Source organism: Lagopus muta, chromosome 8 (genome assembly GCF_023343835.1).
Source record: "Lagopus muta isolate bLagMut1 chromosome 8, bLagMut1 primary, whole genome shotgun sequence".
Lineage (NCBI taxonomy): Eukaryota > Metazoa > Chordata > Aves > Galliformes > Phasianidae > Lagopus > Lagopus muta.
Genome location: NC_064440.1, coordinates 23,898,097 through 23,918,427, shown reverse-complemented (window position 1 = coordinate 23,918,427; position 20,331 = coordinate 23,898,097). Strand labels below are relative to the sequence as shown.

The 20,331-nt window shown below is 44.2% G+C and overlaps 1 protein-coding gene across 3 annotated transcripts in view; it reads right to left on the bottom strand.

The window, feature by feature from the left end:
- Positions 1-17,867, bottom strand: part of PARD3B (par-3 family cell polarity regulator beta) — a 370,506-nt gene extending 352,639 nt beyond the window's left edge. The window contains exons 1-2 of one of the 3 annotated variants that reach the window (XM_048953007.1): positions 17,673-17,867; positions 467-568 (exon numbers count right to left, since the gene is read on the bottom strand). In XM_048953007.1, the coding sequence (XP_048808964.1) occupies positions 467-568; positions 17,673-17,792 (222 nt within the window). In that variant the 5' untranslated portion in view covers positions 17,793-17,867. Of the gene's footprint in view, positions 1-466; positions 569-17,672 lie in introns of those variants that run through there. The other 2 variants (XM_048953006.1, XM_048953009.1) reach the window with 2 other exon arrangements.
- Between the last annotated feature and the right edge of the window lie 2,464 nt (positions 17,868-20,331).

The window sequence follows — 20,331 nt, the reverse complement described above, 5'->3', positions numbered from 1 at the left end:
ATGCACACATATAACAGCTGTTAACGACAGCTGTTATAGTCATCATAGGGTTTGTCCGTTTATTTTGTCACACATTCAACCACAACATTTGAATGACTCTTTAAAAAACTCAATTCTAAGCAGAGAAGATGATCAGACATTTTAAGTGGCATTAAAAAAAAGATGTCATTCTCATTCCTACACCAATATTTTCATATAATAAGAGGAAAAACAAAACTGCTTGAAAAAGTTTTTAAGTTCTACATCAGCTGCCAGGCTTCTCTGATTATCTTCATGGCTACGGTCATGCTTTCCACCTCTGGTCCCCAGATTGGAGAGCTACAACACCTACAGGCAGATGTGTTTCATTTAAGAATATTCAACACACACCTCATTTGCCACAGAGCCAAGAAATTAGAATGTAGCATTAGTTATTTGAAAAGACACAGCAAAAAAAGCAAAGGTAGTGTTTTCATTCAAGCTCTACCTTATCTTTGTCTTCCACAACATCTGCCAGCACATCGTCAGGGTCCAGGATTCCTCCATCTGTATACTCCAGGTGGTGAATATTCACCCAGTAAGTTGGATCCTGTAAGAGAGAACAAGTTTTCTCAACATAACCTCACAAGTTTTTATTGCCAACAGACAAAGCAGCTCTGTATCCCACCTCTTTGCCACCAAGGTGCATGGAGCTTCTCCTAAAATAAAAAATTACTGAAAAAAGAGGAAATTAAAACTGCAGACATAGGACTACCCATAAAATACTATGCAAAAAACTTTTAGAATGTACATTTACATTGCCTTACACACTTGGACTTCTAAATTAAATACTTAGCTATTGGACAGTGCTTACATGGTACCAAGTTCTTTTCAGCTGCTTATGCTGCCCTGCCAGTGAGGGGTCAGAGGGGACGGTCAGGACAGCTGACCCCAATGGAGTGAAGGGATATTCCATGGCACGAGCCATGGCACCCAGCAAAATAATGCTGGGAGAAATAAGGAGAAAGGAAGGGCTGTTCAGTCACACACACAGCTGTTGCTATGCCTGTTCCACTAACCTCAAAGCAGTTTTCTCACTTCTACCTTTCCACTCCTCTTTGCAATCCCACCAGGGGGAATGAGAGAGTGGCTTTGTGAGGCTCAGCTGCCTACCAGGGCTAACCCACAACCCTTTTACCCCCCATGCTAGTTGGAGGGTTAGGTATTCATGTGGCTGGATGACAGCCACCTGACAAAACACACAGAACATCCCTATTTTATCTACAATTTACCCTTAACTGCAGTTATTTCATTTTGCACTGAAACCACTCATTTGTTAAGCAGCAAGATATTTTGGTGTTGTTCTGTTTTGTTGTTTGTTTGTTTTTAATTCTAGGTATCAAGCATTCAAAACTCTAGGTTTTAATAGCACGTTCTCATCCCTGCAAAGTGATGACACAATCAAATATTGCAGCTCAACACTCTACTTTAAAGCTCGTGATTTAATTATTTTTCTGTACCCACTAAATTCCTAAGATCAAAAGGTAGAGAGAAAATGTATCTCTGTGCAACGAGCATGCATGTTAACTTAAATCCAACAATTTACTTCATGCTCAAACCTTGTGAGTGTCACTTGACACTACCAATAAACCCACTATGCTACTAGTTTCTCTCAAATTAGAATGTATACCAATAGCTGCAGACATTCCTCCTGAACCTTTTAACTAATGCAGTCACAAAAGGTGTTCAGAGATATTAATACTGAACCAGCATATTTGTTAGCCACAGAAGTTTGTCTAAGAGGAGTGAGTTTTAATTTTGCCTCAAAATACACTACAACCTGTTGTAAGTATTATGCCATTCAAGAGTCCCATACACAGAATAGAGCTGATGTGAAAGAAAAAAAAAAAACAAAAACAAAAACAAAGAGCTGATTGGAACGTTTCATTTTCAGTGTTTGCTTCTATTTGGGATTCTGTGGCTGTACCAACCCAGATGTGTCTTTGAAAGAGAAACAAAGGAAAAAAGAGAAGTGTAAAAGCTGCATTGTCCTAGTAGAATGCAGCAAGTTGGCAGGAAACAAGCTCAAGACAAAGGGCCACCCTAAATTCCATCGAGCTTAATGAAATCCCAATCTTCCTTTTACTGTGGGCCACAACAAATACAGCAATTTAGTGCTTTTGTTAAAGGCCACGTGAAGAGAAAGTGAAGTCTAGATTAGTCTGCGACAGAGGAGACGTCGCTCCCCACCAATGTTGGAGCAACTAGCAGCTTCAGGAACCACTTTAATGGAAAGAAACAATAAATCACACTAGAATGCGAGAACTAAAGCAGAACAAGATGCAGGCGGTTCCTTTAGCAGAAGAGCACTTCCCAGCTAGGTGCTGTTCCCCCACACTCCGACCCAGACACCACACACAGCCACCTCAGCTCTGGACTCACGGTCTGCCAGAGACAGCAGCCATCAGAACGCAGCACTGCCCAGCCGCCCTTCACAACCCGGCTCCACATCAGTACTTCTTTAAGCTTAGCCAGCACTTCATCCCTGAAAGTGAGAAAACAGCTACTAGTGCAGGCAGAGAGAGCTTATCATCAAACTCCATAGGAGTTTGATGACGCAAATAGTAACTACTTGTAGATAGGCTCGATGGAGCAAGTTAGCACACAGCCTCTGTGCAGTTGCAGACATAATTCCTCTGAGCAGCACGACCCTCACCCAGTCCAAAGAGACTTGAAAGCCAGAGGACAGTGCACAGCCCCCCAGAACACTGTCCACATTAATACATCTAAATGAGGACTTAAGCTCCCGGTGCCAACAAAACCAGACCTTAAGCTCACCTCATTAACCAGCTTCGATCACAAACGTTCTGCACGCACAGAGGCCCTTTCTTCCACAGGAAAGGGCAATCCGTGCACAGTTTATTACACACTGCCAGACATTTCTTCTGCAAATGCAGTTTTTTCATATCTCACACCTGTTTTGCACTGCCTTCCATAACTGCAGTACTTAATGTATGTATGCTCTGCATAAAGTAGGGAGAGCAAAGAAACCAGCTACTAAGAAGGCACCTGGCTTCAAATCCACATATCTGCTGTATATCTACTCCTGCACACTCTCCATGACATGAATGGGAAGGAATGTTACTATGCTGCATGCAACCTCCATACAAAATGTTAATTAAGGTACACAACATAAACATCATCTAAATATTTAAAGGAAAAACATGAACGAGTCACTTGGTACAATGCACACCAGCACTTCCTACATGAATATTAGACAGTTACAGTAATGTGCATTTTACCTTAAGGCTGCAAGTCATGTCTGTGTTCAACATCAAGCCACTTAAAAGCTGTTCATCATCATTTCCTTTATATGTGGGAGAACACTTTAGAAATTACTATGCAAATATTTACCAAAAGATAAATTAAAGCCAGGTCACATGAATGCACATGTACAATGTAGGTAGAAGTGACAAATTTAAAAAGTGGATTTAATGTTTGTGTTGTCACAGAATCTGAACTGTTGTCACCATACACAGTGCCTTCAGTGCTCACATCTAAAATAAATTCAGTAATTCTTCTATGCATTTGTTTCAGTCAAGAGTAAACATTCAAGTGAAAGATCAATTGCTCTAAGATACTCCCATTCGCTTTATTATTGAAATACACAGATAAAAAAATAGTTAATATATCAAAAACTCGGGAGGACCATCTTGATTCCATTCCCACACCCTGGAATTTAGATAGTCAAGTGTCTACTTTCCTGAGAACTAAACAACTTACTTTACAAATGTTGATGCTTATATAGCATATCTTAGTCTTAATGAGTGAAAGAATACTAACAAGTTTAAGCACGTTTGTGCTGGTCCATCATAAAAGACCACCACCTACTGATCTCACAGTTCATCACTGTACAGTGCTGTTACCTGTCTTTAGCAGAATACAATCTCTAACCTGAAGTTTTTTAATTCGAATATGAAAAAGATAGGACATACTGAAAAAATGCAGAAGTAAGGGAAAGAGTCAGAAAGACTCCATTATTATTTCTCAGGTTATTTCTCAGGCTGGCATTTTAGAAGCACCTCTACATTAATGTTTCACTAGGGCAATTTGATTCCAGCGAAACACAGCATGAAAAAGGAGGTATTAAAAAAAAAAAAAAGGAAGTCACTTTAAAGCTGCTCCACAGCACAGAGATAGAATGAGTACCAGGTCAAAGTCTGAAGGCAAACAATGGAGTGTGGCTATGGTGCTTTCTGCCATTGAGACAGCTTTAAAATAGAGATTAAGAACTTGCAATCACAATATACTTCCTCATGAAGGGGACAATTTTCAGTTAATGCCAATGAGAAAGAGAGAGAGAGAGAATGTTCTACCATTTAATCATTTTATATTGTACATATATTGCCATGTGATCTATTACATCCCAGCACATAAGTAGCTGATGATTTCTATGAGCACAATAGGCTAGGTGATGCAGCACCCAACACTCACAAATCACAGCAGGAGAGCTGACTACAAACGAGATGAGGAGGGTGGCAGCCTCAAACGTAGAGCAACCCAGCAGTTGCTTGTTTGCATCTCACAAGCACCCCCAACCAAGCCTGACGAGTCCCCTGCTCAGCATTTCAGCCAACCACCAGCAGCAGGGCCCCTTCACCACTCATACCAGAGGTGGGGTTTCTGTTTCATGGGAACATTACTACGGAGTTCCCAAAAACCAACAGATGATCAGTTAAATTCCAATTTAAAACCCTTCAACAGTAAGAGCATTCTGATTTGATACTGAATCTGAGTAAGAGTAATCACTAAGAACATCCCACTACCTGAACGTTACTGGATACAATACAACGTAAAGACAACGTTACAGGGCTGGGTCACATAACTCACACCTTTCCACTGCACTCCAACATCGAACACTTAGGAAGTGTATTTCAGTGGAGAACAAGCATGCAGAACAAAAACAGACGAAGCTCTCTGGATATATACGTTTAGAAAAAGAGGTCCACAAAGGCTGCAGCTGTAAGAACTATGGCAAAATAGCCCCAGCTGAAACTGAAGTGCTTGGTATGCCAGACTTTGAATTAAAGACAATCTGGGAGAATGTAATTAAGAAATGCAAACAGATTTTTCTTTATAAACTAATGTCAAGTTAGTTGAGAATTTTAGTTCAAAGCATTCAATACACCTATAGACAGCAAAACCTCAGGGCTGGCTGTAAATTCATACAGCTCAGCTTGTTGCTAACTCTACACTGAAATATGCCAGATCCTGAACAAAAAGTGATGAAGCGCTCAGCAGCTACAAAGAGAGCAGACACCACTTCAGTCCTGCATCTAGATACTATCTGAGATTATTTTATTTACAACTGTTTGGCTTTCCTTTGTTGAAGTGATTAATGCATTCGCAGCTGCCCCAGGACCGCTTATCAGGAGCCCTCAGAGTTCCAAATGTGTGACTGAGCAACAGCAGACTCCAATCCCCACAGCACAGAATACAAATGCCAGTGAGACAATACAGATCAGGTATGATTACATCCTCTAACACTGTATCATATACACTGAGCTTTAGACAAAGCTCAAGTAAGGGAAAAAGCCAGCAGTAAATTACAGAAGTGTATCCTTAATTCCACATGGAGAGCCATAACAGATTCTTCTTTGAGAGAGAGGATATATATTTTTTTTTCCTTCCAAACTTACGCAAGGATTTCACAGAAAGCAGCAGTGCAGCACCACAACCCTAACCTCTGCACAAAACAGGCACTGAGGAGCGTGATCTAGGGCCTGACTCACCTTCATGCCCCAAAAACACAACCTTTAGGGCCAAATTTAGGTCCTGTGCTGGAAATGTGCTAAGACACACAGGGTAGGTTTCAAAACCAAAAGCACTGTAAGTATTTGGAGATGCAAACTGAGTGCCTTTGAGGCAGAAGTTCATCACTGCATTACCATGGAAAGAAAAAAGAAAGGAATGGGAAAAATAGATGAATTTAGAACAAGTTGTGCTGGGACAAAAATAAAGCATCCTCAGCCACTTGGGTGTCGGAGCAAGGTCTGGACCAGACGAAGCTGATACATGGCAGTTGGTTCTCACGTGAAATACTAAATTAACCAGGCTGTACTCCTCAGCAGCAAAAAATATTGAGTTAAGAACATTCTCAAGGCACAAAAAGCCAGCAAGCACTGCCAAATTCTATGAAGATTAGTCAGCTGTACTGGTTCCGGCAATTGGATGCAGAACACACACTGTGAACAGACCAAATGACCTCTTAACTGCATTGGCAGAAGTAAGCATTGGAGTTGGGCAAACCCCAAAGATAATCCTCTGCTTCTTGATGTCAACTTCCAGATTCACTTGACTGAAACACAGAACATCCCAGAATTAATACCTCATCAAGAATTTATGTCATAAAAATGAAGTGGATATTGGCTAGTTCAAAGACAACAAAGAAGAGAGTGAGGTTATTCATTCTGTCATAGAAACTCAATACCACTGGTGTGCAAAAGTGTTTTCCTCTCCCTTAACAGGAAGTGCAAAAAGGCGTCTTCCTCCCTCTCCTCCAAATACCTTCAGGGAAACAGAATCACAAAGGCCTAGGGATGGAAAAGTTTTGGAGCTTTGCAAGGATAGAGAAGACCTCTTCCACACTAACAAAAACACTTTCCACTCCAATACGAAGAATGACGCATATCCCAGTCACTGATCCAGGATAGCTTCCTCCAACCTCCTGAGCAGGGTGGTCTTTCCAGATCTGCAAAGAGGGATGTGCACCTAGCAGCGTTCTTTTCACAGCTACAGCCCAGCACAGCCCTGTAAGGAGAAACTTCACACAACAGTCAGTATGAAAGTTGACTAAGTGCTCTATTTGCATATACATTACAACAGTATGAAGACACCATCACAGCCTTCTTTTATATGCAGTTTGATGCCATTCACCACCCAGACAGATCAGCCCAATGTACTTCTCCACCAGCTAACTTGCTTATTCTTTCAGTGTATATGAGTACAGTTAAGGAGCCCTAACTCCACATATACCATGCTCAAGCATCTATAGAAATATCTCTGTGGGAAATTAATGAAAATATACTCTAGAGTCTACAGCAAATATAGGCATTTTTTTCACAAAAATGCTCAAAGCTGACCAAGTGATAGGAAAGCTTTATCACAAGTATCTACTGACAGCAGTACTTGCAGTGTAACATCACCTTCTCATTAACAGAGACTATTATATCCCATTTTCCCAGCTCACACGTAGACATTGGTAGAGAGCCCACAACTGACAGGTTCAGCCACAATGCGCTGTGCTCACTGTTAGGTGTGAAGGCTTTACAGCAAAGTAATTGGACCTACTTCTACTAAGTGGTAATTCTATTACTATACACCAGAGCCTTGAAAAAAGGAAGGACACATACAAAACAGTCAATTCTCATTTAAAAGAGGCTAGCAGGTAAGGAAATAGTCCTTGTGCTTAAAGAGAAAAGAAAAACAAATAACCCAATAACGTCAGAATTTGCTGGTATATTGGTCTCTTAAGGTTTGTGACTTGGCCTTCCATAAAACCTGCAACAGTTCTGGCCACATTATCAAAAGTCTCTTTTACACTATATATTCCCTTAACAAAGTTAGGCTCCAAAACATAAAAACAACAACAAAAAAAAACCCCGAAAATTCATTCATCTTCAGCAAGACTACAAGAGTATTTAACAATTAAATCATCAAACTGTTGTCTGCATCTTTGAATATTAAATTACACTTGTCTAAAACTATTATGTAAGAATCGTACTTCACATTCACAGCTTAACAAAATCCAGTTTTTATTTTCCTTCCCAGCTTAAATAAATTCCTTCCCTAGTTCTCATTCTTCCCCCTTACAGTGCACGAGAAGTTTCAGTTCTGAAACAGCACTTAAAGAATGCCAGTAATGCACTATAGCCTATTTCAAAGCGACCGTACGCAACGTGTTACATGGGGCTGAGACCTGCAGCTACCAACACTACATCCTGGATTCTGCTACACTATCAAGTTGGGTTTTATTGCTCTGAAATCCCCACTGATACGCCAAACAGTTAATCTCTAAGCGCACAATGCATAAAAGGGTTCATTTCAAACCAGAAAAATGGAAGACACTTATAATCACCACAGCATTCACATTTGAATGACAGCTAAACATAAAGACACATCAAGCATTCAGCCATCTGGAAAGAAGCTGGGATTTTTTCATATTGTCTATTCTCAAACCTTTAAGACAAGAGTCAGAGGTTGACCGAGACTTCCATTTAGCAAGATGCTCTTTTCATATCTATAGCCATTAATAAACTGCAATATGAACAATAAGCCAGGCTTCTCCACTTCCTCTGAATTCAAAAGATGGTTCTGTCATACCAAGATAAACAATGTGTGCATACTGCCAGATGTATGTCACATTTGAAACATCTGAAGTTACCCAAACAGACCTACCTAGTGCCTTTTTCATCCCTTTAAATACCAGGTGTTTAATAAAACTACGACAGTGTGAAAATATGGCATTCTTCCAGACAAGAAAGCATACACTGGCAACATACATAATATTCACGTGTATTAAAATCTATATAACCAAAGTAGGTATTCAGTCTATACTCCGAGTTAAACAGCAGAGTTAAAAGTTGCTGGAAGAAAACAATAAGAAGCACCTTGCAAGACAGCAGAGCCCCAGACAACGAGAAGTCCAACATCAGTGCTACATTTTTCAACGCTGTGCGAAGGATGCAATTAAAAAGGAAAAAAAAGTACACCATACATACAAAAGCAAATTACCTACACCCTTCAGGTTCTGCCTTGTTGCAACTACTTCCCCAAAACACTAATCCTATTTGGATGGAAGATGCTCCAAACCACCATTTTCCCTGCCTCACAGATTACAGCGATGACACTGGCATACTCCCATCTCACCCACCTTGCTTCAGGTGGAAGTAAACAAAAAGAGTAACAGCTCTGACCAATTTTGCTCTTCTGGCAGGCTCAAATATAGGGGGAAAAAAAAAAAGAAAAATAGGATTGAATGCAACAGTAATTGTACAGGGAAAAAAAAAACCTCAGAAGCAATGTACTTGAAATGCACAGGCCGTGAGTGTTCTTTCGAGCATTTCTGAGCTATGCTGGGTATTTTGAGCAAAAATTAATTCTTCCTTCTGCTATCTGGAAAGCTAGCGGAGCAGTTCCTATTGGAGTCTTTCAGGTCAAATTACCCAAAAAATTACTCCCGAAAACATTCATACAGAACACTTCATTGGGTTTTCAAGTGCTAATCTTCTTGCCTAACACAGAGTTGTCACTGATCATCCATAATGCTACTTTTTCCAGTCTCACAACTACCTTTCCCCCTAGCTTTTTCCACAGACACGTAAGCAAACCTTGCCTCACAACTGTGCTGCACCAAGCTGCTCTCTGTGCACAATGTCAACACATCAATGAACATTCCTCTTTTCTCACCCAATGTAACCATTTCAGATTTCCAGCTCTTTAAGGAGTTTTCTTTTTGCACATTGTAATGCCAGAAACTCTTCAAACAGTTGTTCAGAACACATTTGGTACAAGCAGCAGAGGAAAATTAATTGTGAATTGGCAGCAGCTCTTTTTTCTTTTTTTTTGCATGAGCATCATTCTGGGGGAGCTGAGGACATTAACTCCCTTTAGTCTCTAAATATCTCAGCAAGTCTTTCCCATATAAACCTGGGTAGATTCAGTTCTTTTCTACTCTTCCATTCTTTGGCCAAAGGTTGAGGTACCAGAAGCAAACAAAGATAGCCAAGTTGCCAATATCAGCTAAAAAAATGCTGTGTAATATTTCTTTAATAAAGGAACCACTAGGAACTGACTGAATGAATGTAGTACCCAACTTCTGGGAACTATGCTAGAGAATCTGACATCAGTATACTGTGCTACAGAACTGGAAGCTGAGGGGTTGGACCTAGCAGAGGATATAAAAACAATTTCTGCAAAGAAAATCTCAGCACAGTGAGTATCCCAAAGAAAAAAACAGCTGAAGTTAATCAGTCAAAGCAAAGTAGGCCATATTTTTGGCAAGCTAAAATAGACCAGATATTTCCTAAAGTCAGAAAAATTTTAAAAAGCTTGTAAAAATGATCCAATAGACTGTTGACAACCAACTGGCATTTATTTTATTAGAAAAAAATTATATGTTAGCAAAAATCATTATTAGAGTTAACAACTTTTTAGCTCAAGATGAGCAGTTTGGAGTTAAACTGCATTTTCAAGAAGAGTTCACATCTGACTGATGGAATAATGTCTTCATCTCTTTCCTTTGGGCTTAAACAGTCACTGATTTTTTTATTTTTTTAAATTTGTTTCCAATGCAAGCCCTTTGGAGGCTTCAGGGAGCCAAAAAACAAAACAAAAGCCTGCTGTATCACTTTGGTTTCTATACAAGCTTTAATCTGGACTAATTCACAGTTCAAGACAAAGGAAAATAATTGATAAGTAAACTTCTTTAAAGAAGTAATTAAAGCACTGAACACAAGACATGAAAATTAACATCAGAAGGTTCAAAGAAATTTACAGGTGACATTCAGCACGATCACTTGTGCTGTACTGCAAAACCATTTGAACCGCACAATCCCATCTTTAAGGGAGAATCCTAAGCCAGAAAAAAAACGAAGTCCAGCTATCCAGCTGCTCACCTCCACCCATCACATAAACCTTGAGATTCCACGTACCAGCCTCTGCTGGACTGCAGTCATCCATCTTCCTGCCTATCTGCCATTCATACCAAAAGGATCATCCTTATTGCAGCCTGAAGGAAGGGGCTTCATTCAAGAGCTCTGCGGTGTTCTTTTTCATAGCAGGCTAATCAATGAAGAAGAGCAGCAAAGAAGCCTCACTGTGGCAGTAGCTGCTGCCAGCACACATCCACGAACCCAGAGGATGATGTGCCTGAGCCACCCAGTGCAGGAGTATCACCAGGAGCAAACCTGAGCACTGGAGCAGGGTCACAGCACCTTCCACAACAAAGCGAAGATGTGAGCTCTGCATGGAGATACTGGCAGCACAGAAATTACACATTGCACTAGATATTAAGGCAGACTTTGATGACAGATTGAAACATCGCAATGGTTCACTTAATGGAGGTATCTATAGCAAAATCACTACGCATAAGAAATAACCACTTACAGAAACAAGTCTTACATATTTCTTCTTTAAAGTAAGGCTAATGATCCAAAGTCCTATCCAGTGCATTCAGTAATTTTGTACAAAAGAAAGTTTGCTGCACGTGAAAGATTCTGAAGTAAAACTGCACAAGGAATAAATTACTGGTAAGTATTAGAGAATTACTACAACAACATATGAGGAGAACACTTTAATTAAGGGATACACTACATATCATACTGCAGTCCTTCCCCAAAGGTCTTGTAATGTGTCAGTTCACTAAGATTTGCATGAGAAGGAGCATCTTCAGTTTAACAGTGTATTTAGGGCACCGCCTGGTCAGTGGTATTTGAAGCTTGTTTCTGTCAATAAATGATTCCCAGGAGCCTGTCTCATCTGGTCAGCCAGTGCCCAACATTCAGTAGGTATATCCTTATGCTTAAGCAAAATTCAAGAGCGAAATACAAAAATCACAAAGCAGGATCTGTTCTCAACAATACACACTGCTCAAGCCCTTCAAGCATCAGCACAGCCACAAAGGATGGAACACAGGCATCTTAATACGGAGCTGGAGGGAGTTTTCAGTAATGAAGCAATAGGTCTTCATGCCTAGGAATGCTGCAGTTATGACATTAGCATTATTAGGAAAGCCTAAAGAATGTCATGCTCACTGGGGGAGGAAATCTGCTTGCTTCAGTAGCAGGATGCGCGATGGCGCGGTGTGGCGCAATCCAACTGACTTACCATACGGAGCAGCTAAGGAGGAAAGCAGTCACACAGCATTAACCCAAAGATAAGAACTGCATCCATTAAAAAACAAAAACTTTGGGTTTTTAAGAAAATACCAACAGAATACAACCCTCCATTTCCCAGTACTTAGAAAGACACTAAAATGGGATTTTATGCAGCAAGCAAAAGCATTTCTCAGTGCCATCCCATGCCAGAAGGGATTTTTTGTAACATCAGAACTGTCACACTGCACAGTACTTCCCCAGCTGGAAATAAAGATATGAAAAACACTGTTTGGGGGTTGAATTTCTTCTTCACTTCCCTAGAAGACTACTTAGAGCTTGTGCACATATGGGCAAGGAGCACCAGGAATCAGGCAGTACTGAGGACTTCAATGGCTTCCATCCACAGCTGCTTTAACGCCCACTTAGTACAAAATCTTTGCTGTCTCTCAAGCGATAACAACTGATAGTACTCAGAACTTGATAAATCCCATCTGGGAGACAAAAATGAAAGCTGTGTTATCACACAGACTGACACCTGACCTGCACTATTTCCAGGAGGAGTTACTCTCATTTCGCTTACTGAATTTTCACTAGTTTTACCCAGCTCTATTCGTTAGCAAAGCTTCTGCCCTCAAACAAATTAACATCAGCTAACTTCATGCTCAGCCAAAAGCACAAGTTACTGGAAGCAGTCTGCTTCTTAAAAAACAAACAAACAAAAAAAAAACCCAAAGGCATCCAACAATTTATTTTTCAAGTTACATAAGTACACAAAGTCTTATAAGATGTTTTGTATGACAAGTCTGGCTTTCACTCCAACAGCAGTTTTTGTTTGGATTATAAACACCTGTTCAAAAGAGAAAAGGAGATTGGAAATCTACCAAAAAATCATTACATCAACACTAGTGGCTATAAAGCAGTACAGAAGCAGACTACAACATTTTATGCAGAATTGATAAAAAAAAACACTGCCACTTTTAACTCTCAGTGGTTCAGAATCACCTTACAATTTAATTAAATAGAAAGCCACCATCAGCAGCAATAAACCCACAGCACAGTGCTCAGAGCATTAAGTATTTATACAGCTCAAAGGACAGAGCTTCTACGTCTTTGCCAACTGATCACAGCTATAGCAATCCTATTCTTCCATGCTTAAACTCATGAGTTCTTAACCTGTAAATCTGGAGGGCAAGTGAAATTAGCAGTCTAGGACAAATAACTTATAAAGTTCCAGCTCAAGTGCATCTGGTTTCCTGTGAAGTCATCGCTTAAGAAATACTCATAAAAAACACACTGTGAAACTTACTTGAACTATGAAATGGTTTTGTTTTGCTATTATTTAAACCAGGAAAAGAGCCTACTTTCACAGAATCACAGAATTGTAGAGGTTGGAAGGGACCTCTAGAGATCATCAAGACCAACCCCCCTGCCAAAGCAGGTTCCCTACAGCAGGTCACACAGGTAGACATCCAGGAGAGACTCAAATATCTCCAGAGAAGGAGACTCCACAACCCCCCTGGGCAGCCTGTTCTACTTTAAAAGCAGGCTCTGTGAAAACGCCATTTTGACTGCCGTGGCCACAAACAAAGACACATGCCAACTCTGAGAAACTTCTACCCTTGCTTTCACCTAATCCACTTCCAAGACTTCAGCAGCTCCACCGAACCCGAGTGGCAAACCAGCCTAGGGATGGAAACACACCACACAGCCACACTGCAACAATGAATCCAGGAACAGCTGAGGACAAAAATATTTGTCAAAAGTATCTCCTGCACAATCAATGACAGTTACAAGTTAAGGACACAACTCCTACCAAAACAAACAAACAAATAAACCCTCATTCTTCCATCACTCCAAAGTTATTTCCAGTAAAAATGAAGTATCACTACCATGGTTAAGTCAGTAGCAGTGTTACATAAAATATTTTGAAGTAATCGCCTCCTTCCTCTTCTTTACCCCTCCCGCTCACACGCACTCCTTTCCTGGACATGAGTCAGTTGCCATCAACTCACACAACTGTAATGCAAAAGCAGCGTGTTGAGTTCTATTCTTTTTTAGCCTGCTATCACAGCAGACAAACCTGAAGGTTCTCACATACACCTGATACCTTCTGAAGAAATACGTTCTGTTTCTGCAAACATTTTTGTAAGCATAGAGTTCTGAGTAAAAGCAAATTGCCATTTCCCTCTCCCCCCACTCAGCATTTTCAGAGAAACTGCAGGAAGAAAACTACAGCTCCGTCTGCCTGCTAGCTGATTTACAGCAGCAGTACATCATTGTAGAAAACCATCACGTTGTGGGGCAGACAAGAATAAGGAGAAAGCGAAAGATCTATTTTTAATTTTTCTTTTTTAGCAAGAACGAGAATGTGATCTAGACAGTCAACCTGCAGCTCTTCCAATCCATCTAACTTGGGAAGACAGCCAATACCATCTAAGCAACTCACCATTTTTTCCTCCACTCACAAACACGTCATTCTCAAATCAACTCAGACACTGTTATTACTGCTTCCCATTCAGTCTGACTGCCAACTGAAGCTACCACCACCATCACAGAATCAACTGCTGGCTTTTGCACAGCCTCTTGAGTGGAAACACACACTCTAATGCCCAACATAACTGTTCATCAAGCCCATTCAAGACAGTCCAACTAATATTTGACCACATCAGCCTCCCAACAGGAAGCCCACAGACATGGAAACACTTGAGCAAAGAACACTAAATATGAGTAACTAGCAAGTGCTCCCCCAAGGCACCACAGAATACCAAGCTATCAGAAACAGCAGAGAACTGGGCTGACAAGGGATCATTAATGCTACTGGATCCACCTACCAGCAGGAAGCCTGAGCACACACACTTCCCAACAGCAGAAGTAGATTCCAACTTGCAGATCCCATCAAACATCACGGCACTGAAACACAGTTACCTCCTGAGATGAGACACTTCACTGAAAACTTATCTACAAGCAGATGATTAACAAAATATTTTCTTAAATCCAAGCCAGTTCACATCACGCAGCCCCAGAGCAAACATCCTCTTAGTTGACGCTGTCCCAGCAGAGAGTTATATTCTCCAGAATCAGAGATGTGCCCATTCAGAACTACAGCACTACCTTAAAAATCACACTAAGATCCAAAACAGCAAAAAATAATCAGTTGGGTTCTTCAGCTGCAACAAAGATCCCGTATTTCTTTTTTTTTTTTTTTGTTAATGGCAGCAATTGAGCTCTCACAATATAATTTCACCACGAAATCAAACGGAATTTGCTGAGAAAACCCAGCAGGCTGCAACAAGCCATTGGTTGCTGAGTACTCAGCTATTTACCAAAAGTCTCATGGAAATGCAAGACTTGGCTATTTGTTGTCTCAACAATGCAAGTGTAAAGAGGTGCCGAGTACTGAAAGTCTATCACAAACAGAAATGCAAATACCTTACAATATAAGGGAATTAATATTCTAATCTCACATCTTCCCCTCTACTAGAGGCGAGAAATCCATTGCATGACTGCAGTGTAATAGCAAAATTCTGCTTCCAGAAGAACCCTTGAAACACAAAGCCTCTCACACCATTTCTGGGGCATTTGACAGTACCAAAACAAAGACAAAATTCCCAACGCTTGTATCCTAGCTACCTTCTTCATTTTTCACTCTGCAGCTATGAGGGATGTTCCAATGTTCCTTATTCCCATTTTCCTGCCTTCTCCAAATTCTTCAGGCACTGTAACAATAACATTTTCCACTTTGTTTTTTAAAAGTTGTTAACGCTCAAAAATTACATAAAGCACACCAAGTGCCAACAGCAACAGCAGTATTCTGCCACAGGAAGCATTCCAAACACTCTAAATATTTTGAAAAGGAAAACAAATCTTCAGTTATCTTTCACACAAACCTGTTCGTGCGCCCACACCACTGAACAGATCTCAGCTGATTATCCTTAAATTCTCTGGGTCTCCCATTCTTTGAGAGTTTATGTTGTAGTAACAAAAAAATGTTAAGTTTTGAAAATTTAAACATAGAACAAGTAGGGGGAAAAAAAGAAAATAGCAGAGCACCCCACCCCTCCTTGTCACACCGGCTGGAAACATTGCAGAAGACAATGAGATGAACTGTTTGTGGAGTGAGCACAAACTGTCAAACCAACCCCAAATTTTAGCTCTGCAAAGAGCACTAACTCCAGATAATGTTTGATGAGATAAGACAAAAATCAATCTCCTTATCTTCTTGGCTAGTTCCACTGCAAACTGTGTAGAATACAGAGCAATTAATCAAAGCACTGCCAAAAAAAAAAAAAAAAAAAAAAAAAAAAAGCAACAGAAAACACCTGCTTAGGCTTCCAGTGAAGAAGGGGGAGAGAGAGCACATAAGCCACCCAACTTTTATTGACTTGAACTAAAACCCATTCTGTACTTCTTAAGCCCTCAGGCTGCTTCTCCCCTCCCTGCCTCTCTGCAAGTCCTCCTGCAAGTTCTAGACGACCACTGCTCAATGCGATCAGTGATTTCTGACCACACAGGCCTGTACCTACTGCACCCATCCACAACGCAGAACAGGGAACCAATGATGTCTGAAGTGTGAACTGCAGCTTCTGGCTGTCCTACTCAGGAGACTGTATGCTTCAGACCTCACATCCTCTGAACATAACAGATGACTGCTGAGCATGAAAATCATCATCTACAACTACCACCTGAATAACAGACTGGATACAAAACCTTCAGATACATTACACTGCACATCCCCTGAGATGCTCGGCTTTTTCCCCTATCACTAACTGCTGAGTCTTCTGGAACAGGCAGGGCCTTGCCTACAAAAGCAGAGATCCTGCTGTCCCTTAAAAACAAACAACAACAAGGAACACCAACAAGAAGAAAAGAAGAGGCTGTGGGGACAGGGGTGGTGATGTATTTATACAAAAGCTTTGTAGGCCACCTTTCAGCTGTCATCAAGGCACTAACTCCAAGCATGTCACAGGCATGGGCTCAGAGCAAACTTGAAATTTACACATTCACCTCAACCATAACGGTGGTTTCTGATAAACCCCATTCCTGAGCAGCAGTGAGATGCCCATCTCCAAGCTTTGAGGCACGCATCAGCGCACATCGCACCAACAGTTGGCTGTAACAGCAGGACAACACTACCAAGGCTTTGCAGGTATTGCGCACACACACAACATTCACTGGAAAATCTTTATACAAAACGTGTCAGGCTGTAAACGCTAAGGCCACGGAAAGCACTGCATACAGTGACCGCTATCAGCTGTACTCAGCTGCTGGTGACGGATCTAACACATCAGTAGAAGTTTCCCTCAGAATAAAACTGCAAAGCAGAACGAGACCGTTACTCCCAGTTCCATACTGGGGCCAGCACACAGCGACGGGCAGAGGAGAAAGCAGCCCAGGGCATTCAGCAGCGCCCGGTGCAGCCGTGCCAGGCCTCACGAGGGCCCGCGGCCGGCAGGTCCCGCGCGCAGTGCCAGGCCTCCCACCAGAGCCGCGCGGAACCCCGCAGCTGCCTCTGCCCGGGGGGGGACACAAAGGGAAGGGTATTTCTCCGTTCTTAGGCACAACCCGAGAACTCCTCGCACACGCCGGCGGTCGCCTCCCGAAGCGGGCGGCACGCGTGGAGCAGCCGGTGCGGGACCGCACGGGTCGGATGGAAGCGGCGCGAGTTCCGTTCGCGTCCGTACCGAGTTTGTTTGTCAACACGCAGGGCGAGAACGTGATGAGCCCTCGGGCACCGGCCCGCGCGGTCGCGGCGCCCCACCGCCCGCACGGCCCCGGCCGCACCCCTCGGGCGGCCTGCCCGGCCCCGGCCCCCGGCAGCGGCCCGCCCCCCGTGCTCACCTTCTCCTGGGCCTTGCGGTAGCGCTGCAGGGCCTGTTGGGTCAGGTCCCGCACGCGGAGCTGCCCGTCCTTACAGGGCACCACGATCCCGGTCCGCCCGAAGCACACGGTCACTTTCATCTCAGCGCCGCGCCATGCCCCGCCGGCCCCGCCACAGACGCGGTCCGGCCCGGCCCGGGGGGCGGCGCAGGTGCGGCCCGGGAGCGCCGGCAGGTGCGCGGCCCCGGCCCCGCGGCGGGGGCGGGCCGGCAGGTGCGCGCGATGCCCCGGGGCCGCGCACGGGCAGTGCCGGGAGCGAGGCCGCGGCCGGCGGCCTCCTTCCGCCGCGGCGGGCCGCTGTGCCCGCCCCTCCCCGCCCGGCTCCTCTCCGGGGAGGCGCGGGCCGAGCCGGGCCGGGCGGGGCGGCCCCTCGCGGCGGGGCTCGGCGCGGGTCGGGGCGGCGCGGCGGCGGGCCGCGAGCGAGGCAGCCGCGGCGGGGTCTCGGCGGGGTCTCGGCTTCCCGCGGGATGCGGCCGCGAGCGCCGCGCGGGCCCGGGCACGCGCACGGGGTCACGGCACGCGGCCGGGGCGGCGCGAGGCGCGGCGCGCGGCCCGATGCGAGGGAACGGCGTGCAGCTGCGTCCGGGGGTCGGGCCGGGTTAGGTTTCGACCCGGACGGCGGTGGGCACGGCCCCAGCCGCACGAAAGCGAGCAGCATCTCAACGACGCTCTCGGGCGTAGGGTTTGGGTTTTGGGTGCGGAGCCGGGAGTTGGCTTAATGGTCTGTCTGCATGACCCAAGGAGGGACGTGCTGTGACCCCGTGGCCGTGCGGTCCTCGCCGTGTGAAGTGGCAGAACGAGCCGCCCAGCCCTCACCCGCCGCGATCCATTCCACGTGCCGAGCACAGTACAGTATCCGCTCTGTCCTGTGCAGCAGCGCACAGACACTAAGCCCCTTGCAACCGCAGCCCCGACCCTTGCATACAGCAAAGCAACAGCGCGGCTTGCCCTGCGTCCTGCCTTCCCTGCTCCGTGTGGTGCTGGGCAGGGCCCCGTGCCGTGTGTGCTACTGGATCTGCGCGCCCTCACCCTGACACGGGGCAGCCCGGCACTGCTGCGGTCACAGCAGATCAATCTACCCACAGAAATCCATACAACTGAAAGTCACCACAAACCAACAAAAAAAGCGGTATAAAAATACCTCAAAACCACAGCGTGACATCACACAGCACATGGGGACTGCTGCTGCAGTATGAATGAACGCCCTGCCAGCTTGAACCTGCGTTCAGAAAGGCAGCTCATGTTCTGTGCTGCATAACAACCACACACCAGTGCTAGAATCATAGAAACATTGGAGTTGGAATGAGCTGTTAAAGACCATCTGATCTAATCCTGTGCAATGAATAGAGACACCTACAGCTCCATCAGGGGCTCAGAGCCCCATCCAGCCTCCAGGGTCAGGGCATCCACCACAACTCTGGGCAACCTGTGCCCTTATTGTTAAAAGCTGTTTCCTTGTAACCAAGAAGCTGTGCAGCACGCAGGCTGGGCTAGCCACGCTGCAGACAGAGTGGGATGTGGTTGGACAGAACCACACAGACCCCAGCAAGGAGAAGGTTTGTGCTGGTCCTGCAGGAGCAGCATGGGCTAAGTCTGCGGCTGCTGCAGTGGCCCCAGGAACAGTTCTTCCTCTGCTTAACAAATTCTGGCATGCCTCCATCAGCCTACAAGATTTCTGGGTAAGTCACAGGGAAATAGTCTATGAGACCATACAGAGGGCTGCCCGGAGTATGGATGTGGGACTGTGTGTGCAAGTGCACAAATGTGCATCCAATATGCTCTGAACCGGAAAAAAAAAAAAACAAAAAAAAAACCTCTTTTTCCACAGAGCAAAGAAGCTCAGAAGAAGGAAGGCGCTGCTTCTTCAGCAGTGCCCACACCATTGCTTCTCCCAGCTGTTGCAGGCTGACATGTGGTCCTAGCACAGGTACGGCCTTGGTTGCTGAGCACAGATTCTGGGTTAATGATTGACAGTGAGAATAAAGGCTGTTCTCCCTCTGCCCCTCTCTGTTTATGAGCAAGGTGTGACACATGGAGATCTCCTCTAAATGTGCACTTCAACCTTACAGAAACTGAGACTGTATTTAATTATCACACACCAGCAAGGAGAGGAAAGTCTGCAGCAGAGCCTCCACTGCATTTGCTGTCTGACAGTGCTTGTCTGGGCTGCACGCGGTATCGCAGATCAGACACTGCGTGCTGTGGGTGCAGCACATGTTTGTTTACTGTGAAACAGCCCCAAAGCCTTTGAAGCCAGTGGATAACAATTAACACCTACATGGCGAGGAGGATCTTAACACAAAGATGTTACCTGCAACATCTTTGGGCATTACCTCTGCACAATGGCCTGATTGATCAGAAAGCTGTTGGGAAGCATTCTTCTGGGGGTGGGTGAGGAGGGTGCAGCACTTTCTCCACTGGTGAGCCCCCCTGCAGCACAGAACACCAGCAGCACACATCTAAGAAATGAGTCATCACTGTCCTCCTTATTTTAAGGAAAATGCACCAACTTTTAAAACCGATTAATAATAGGCTATTGTTCTCACAGCGCTGTGGAGGAGCCGCCTGCTCAGCTCTCTGGCTGACACCCAGGCCATGCTCTGCCCTGAGACCATCAGCC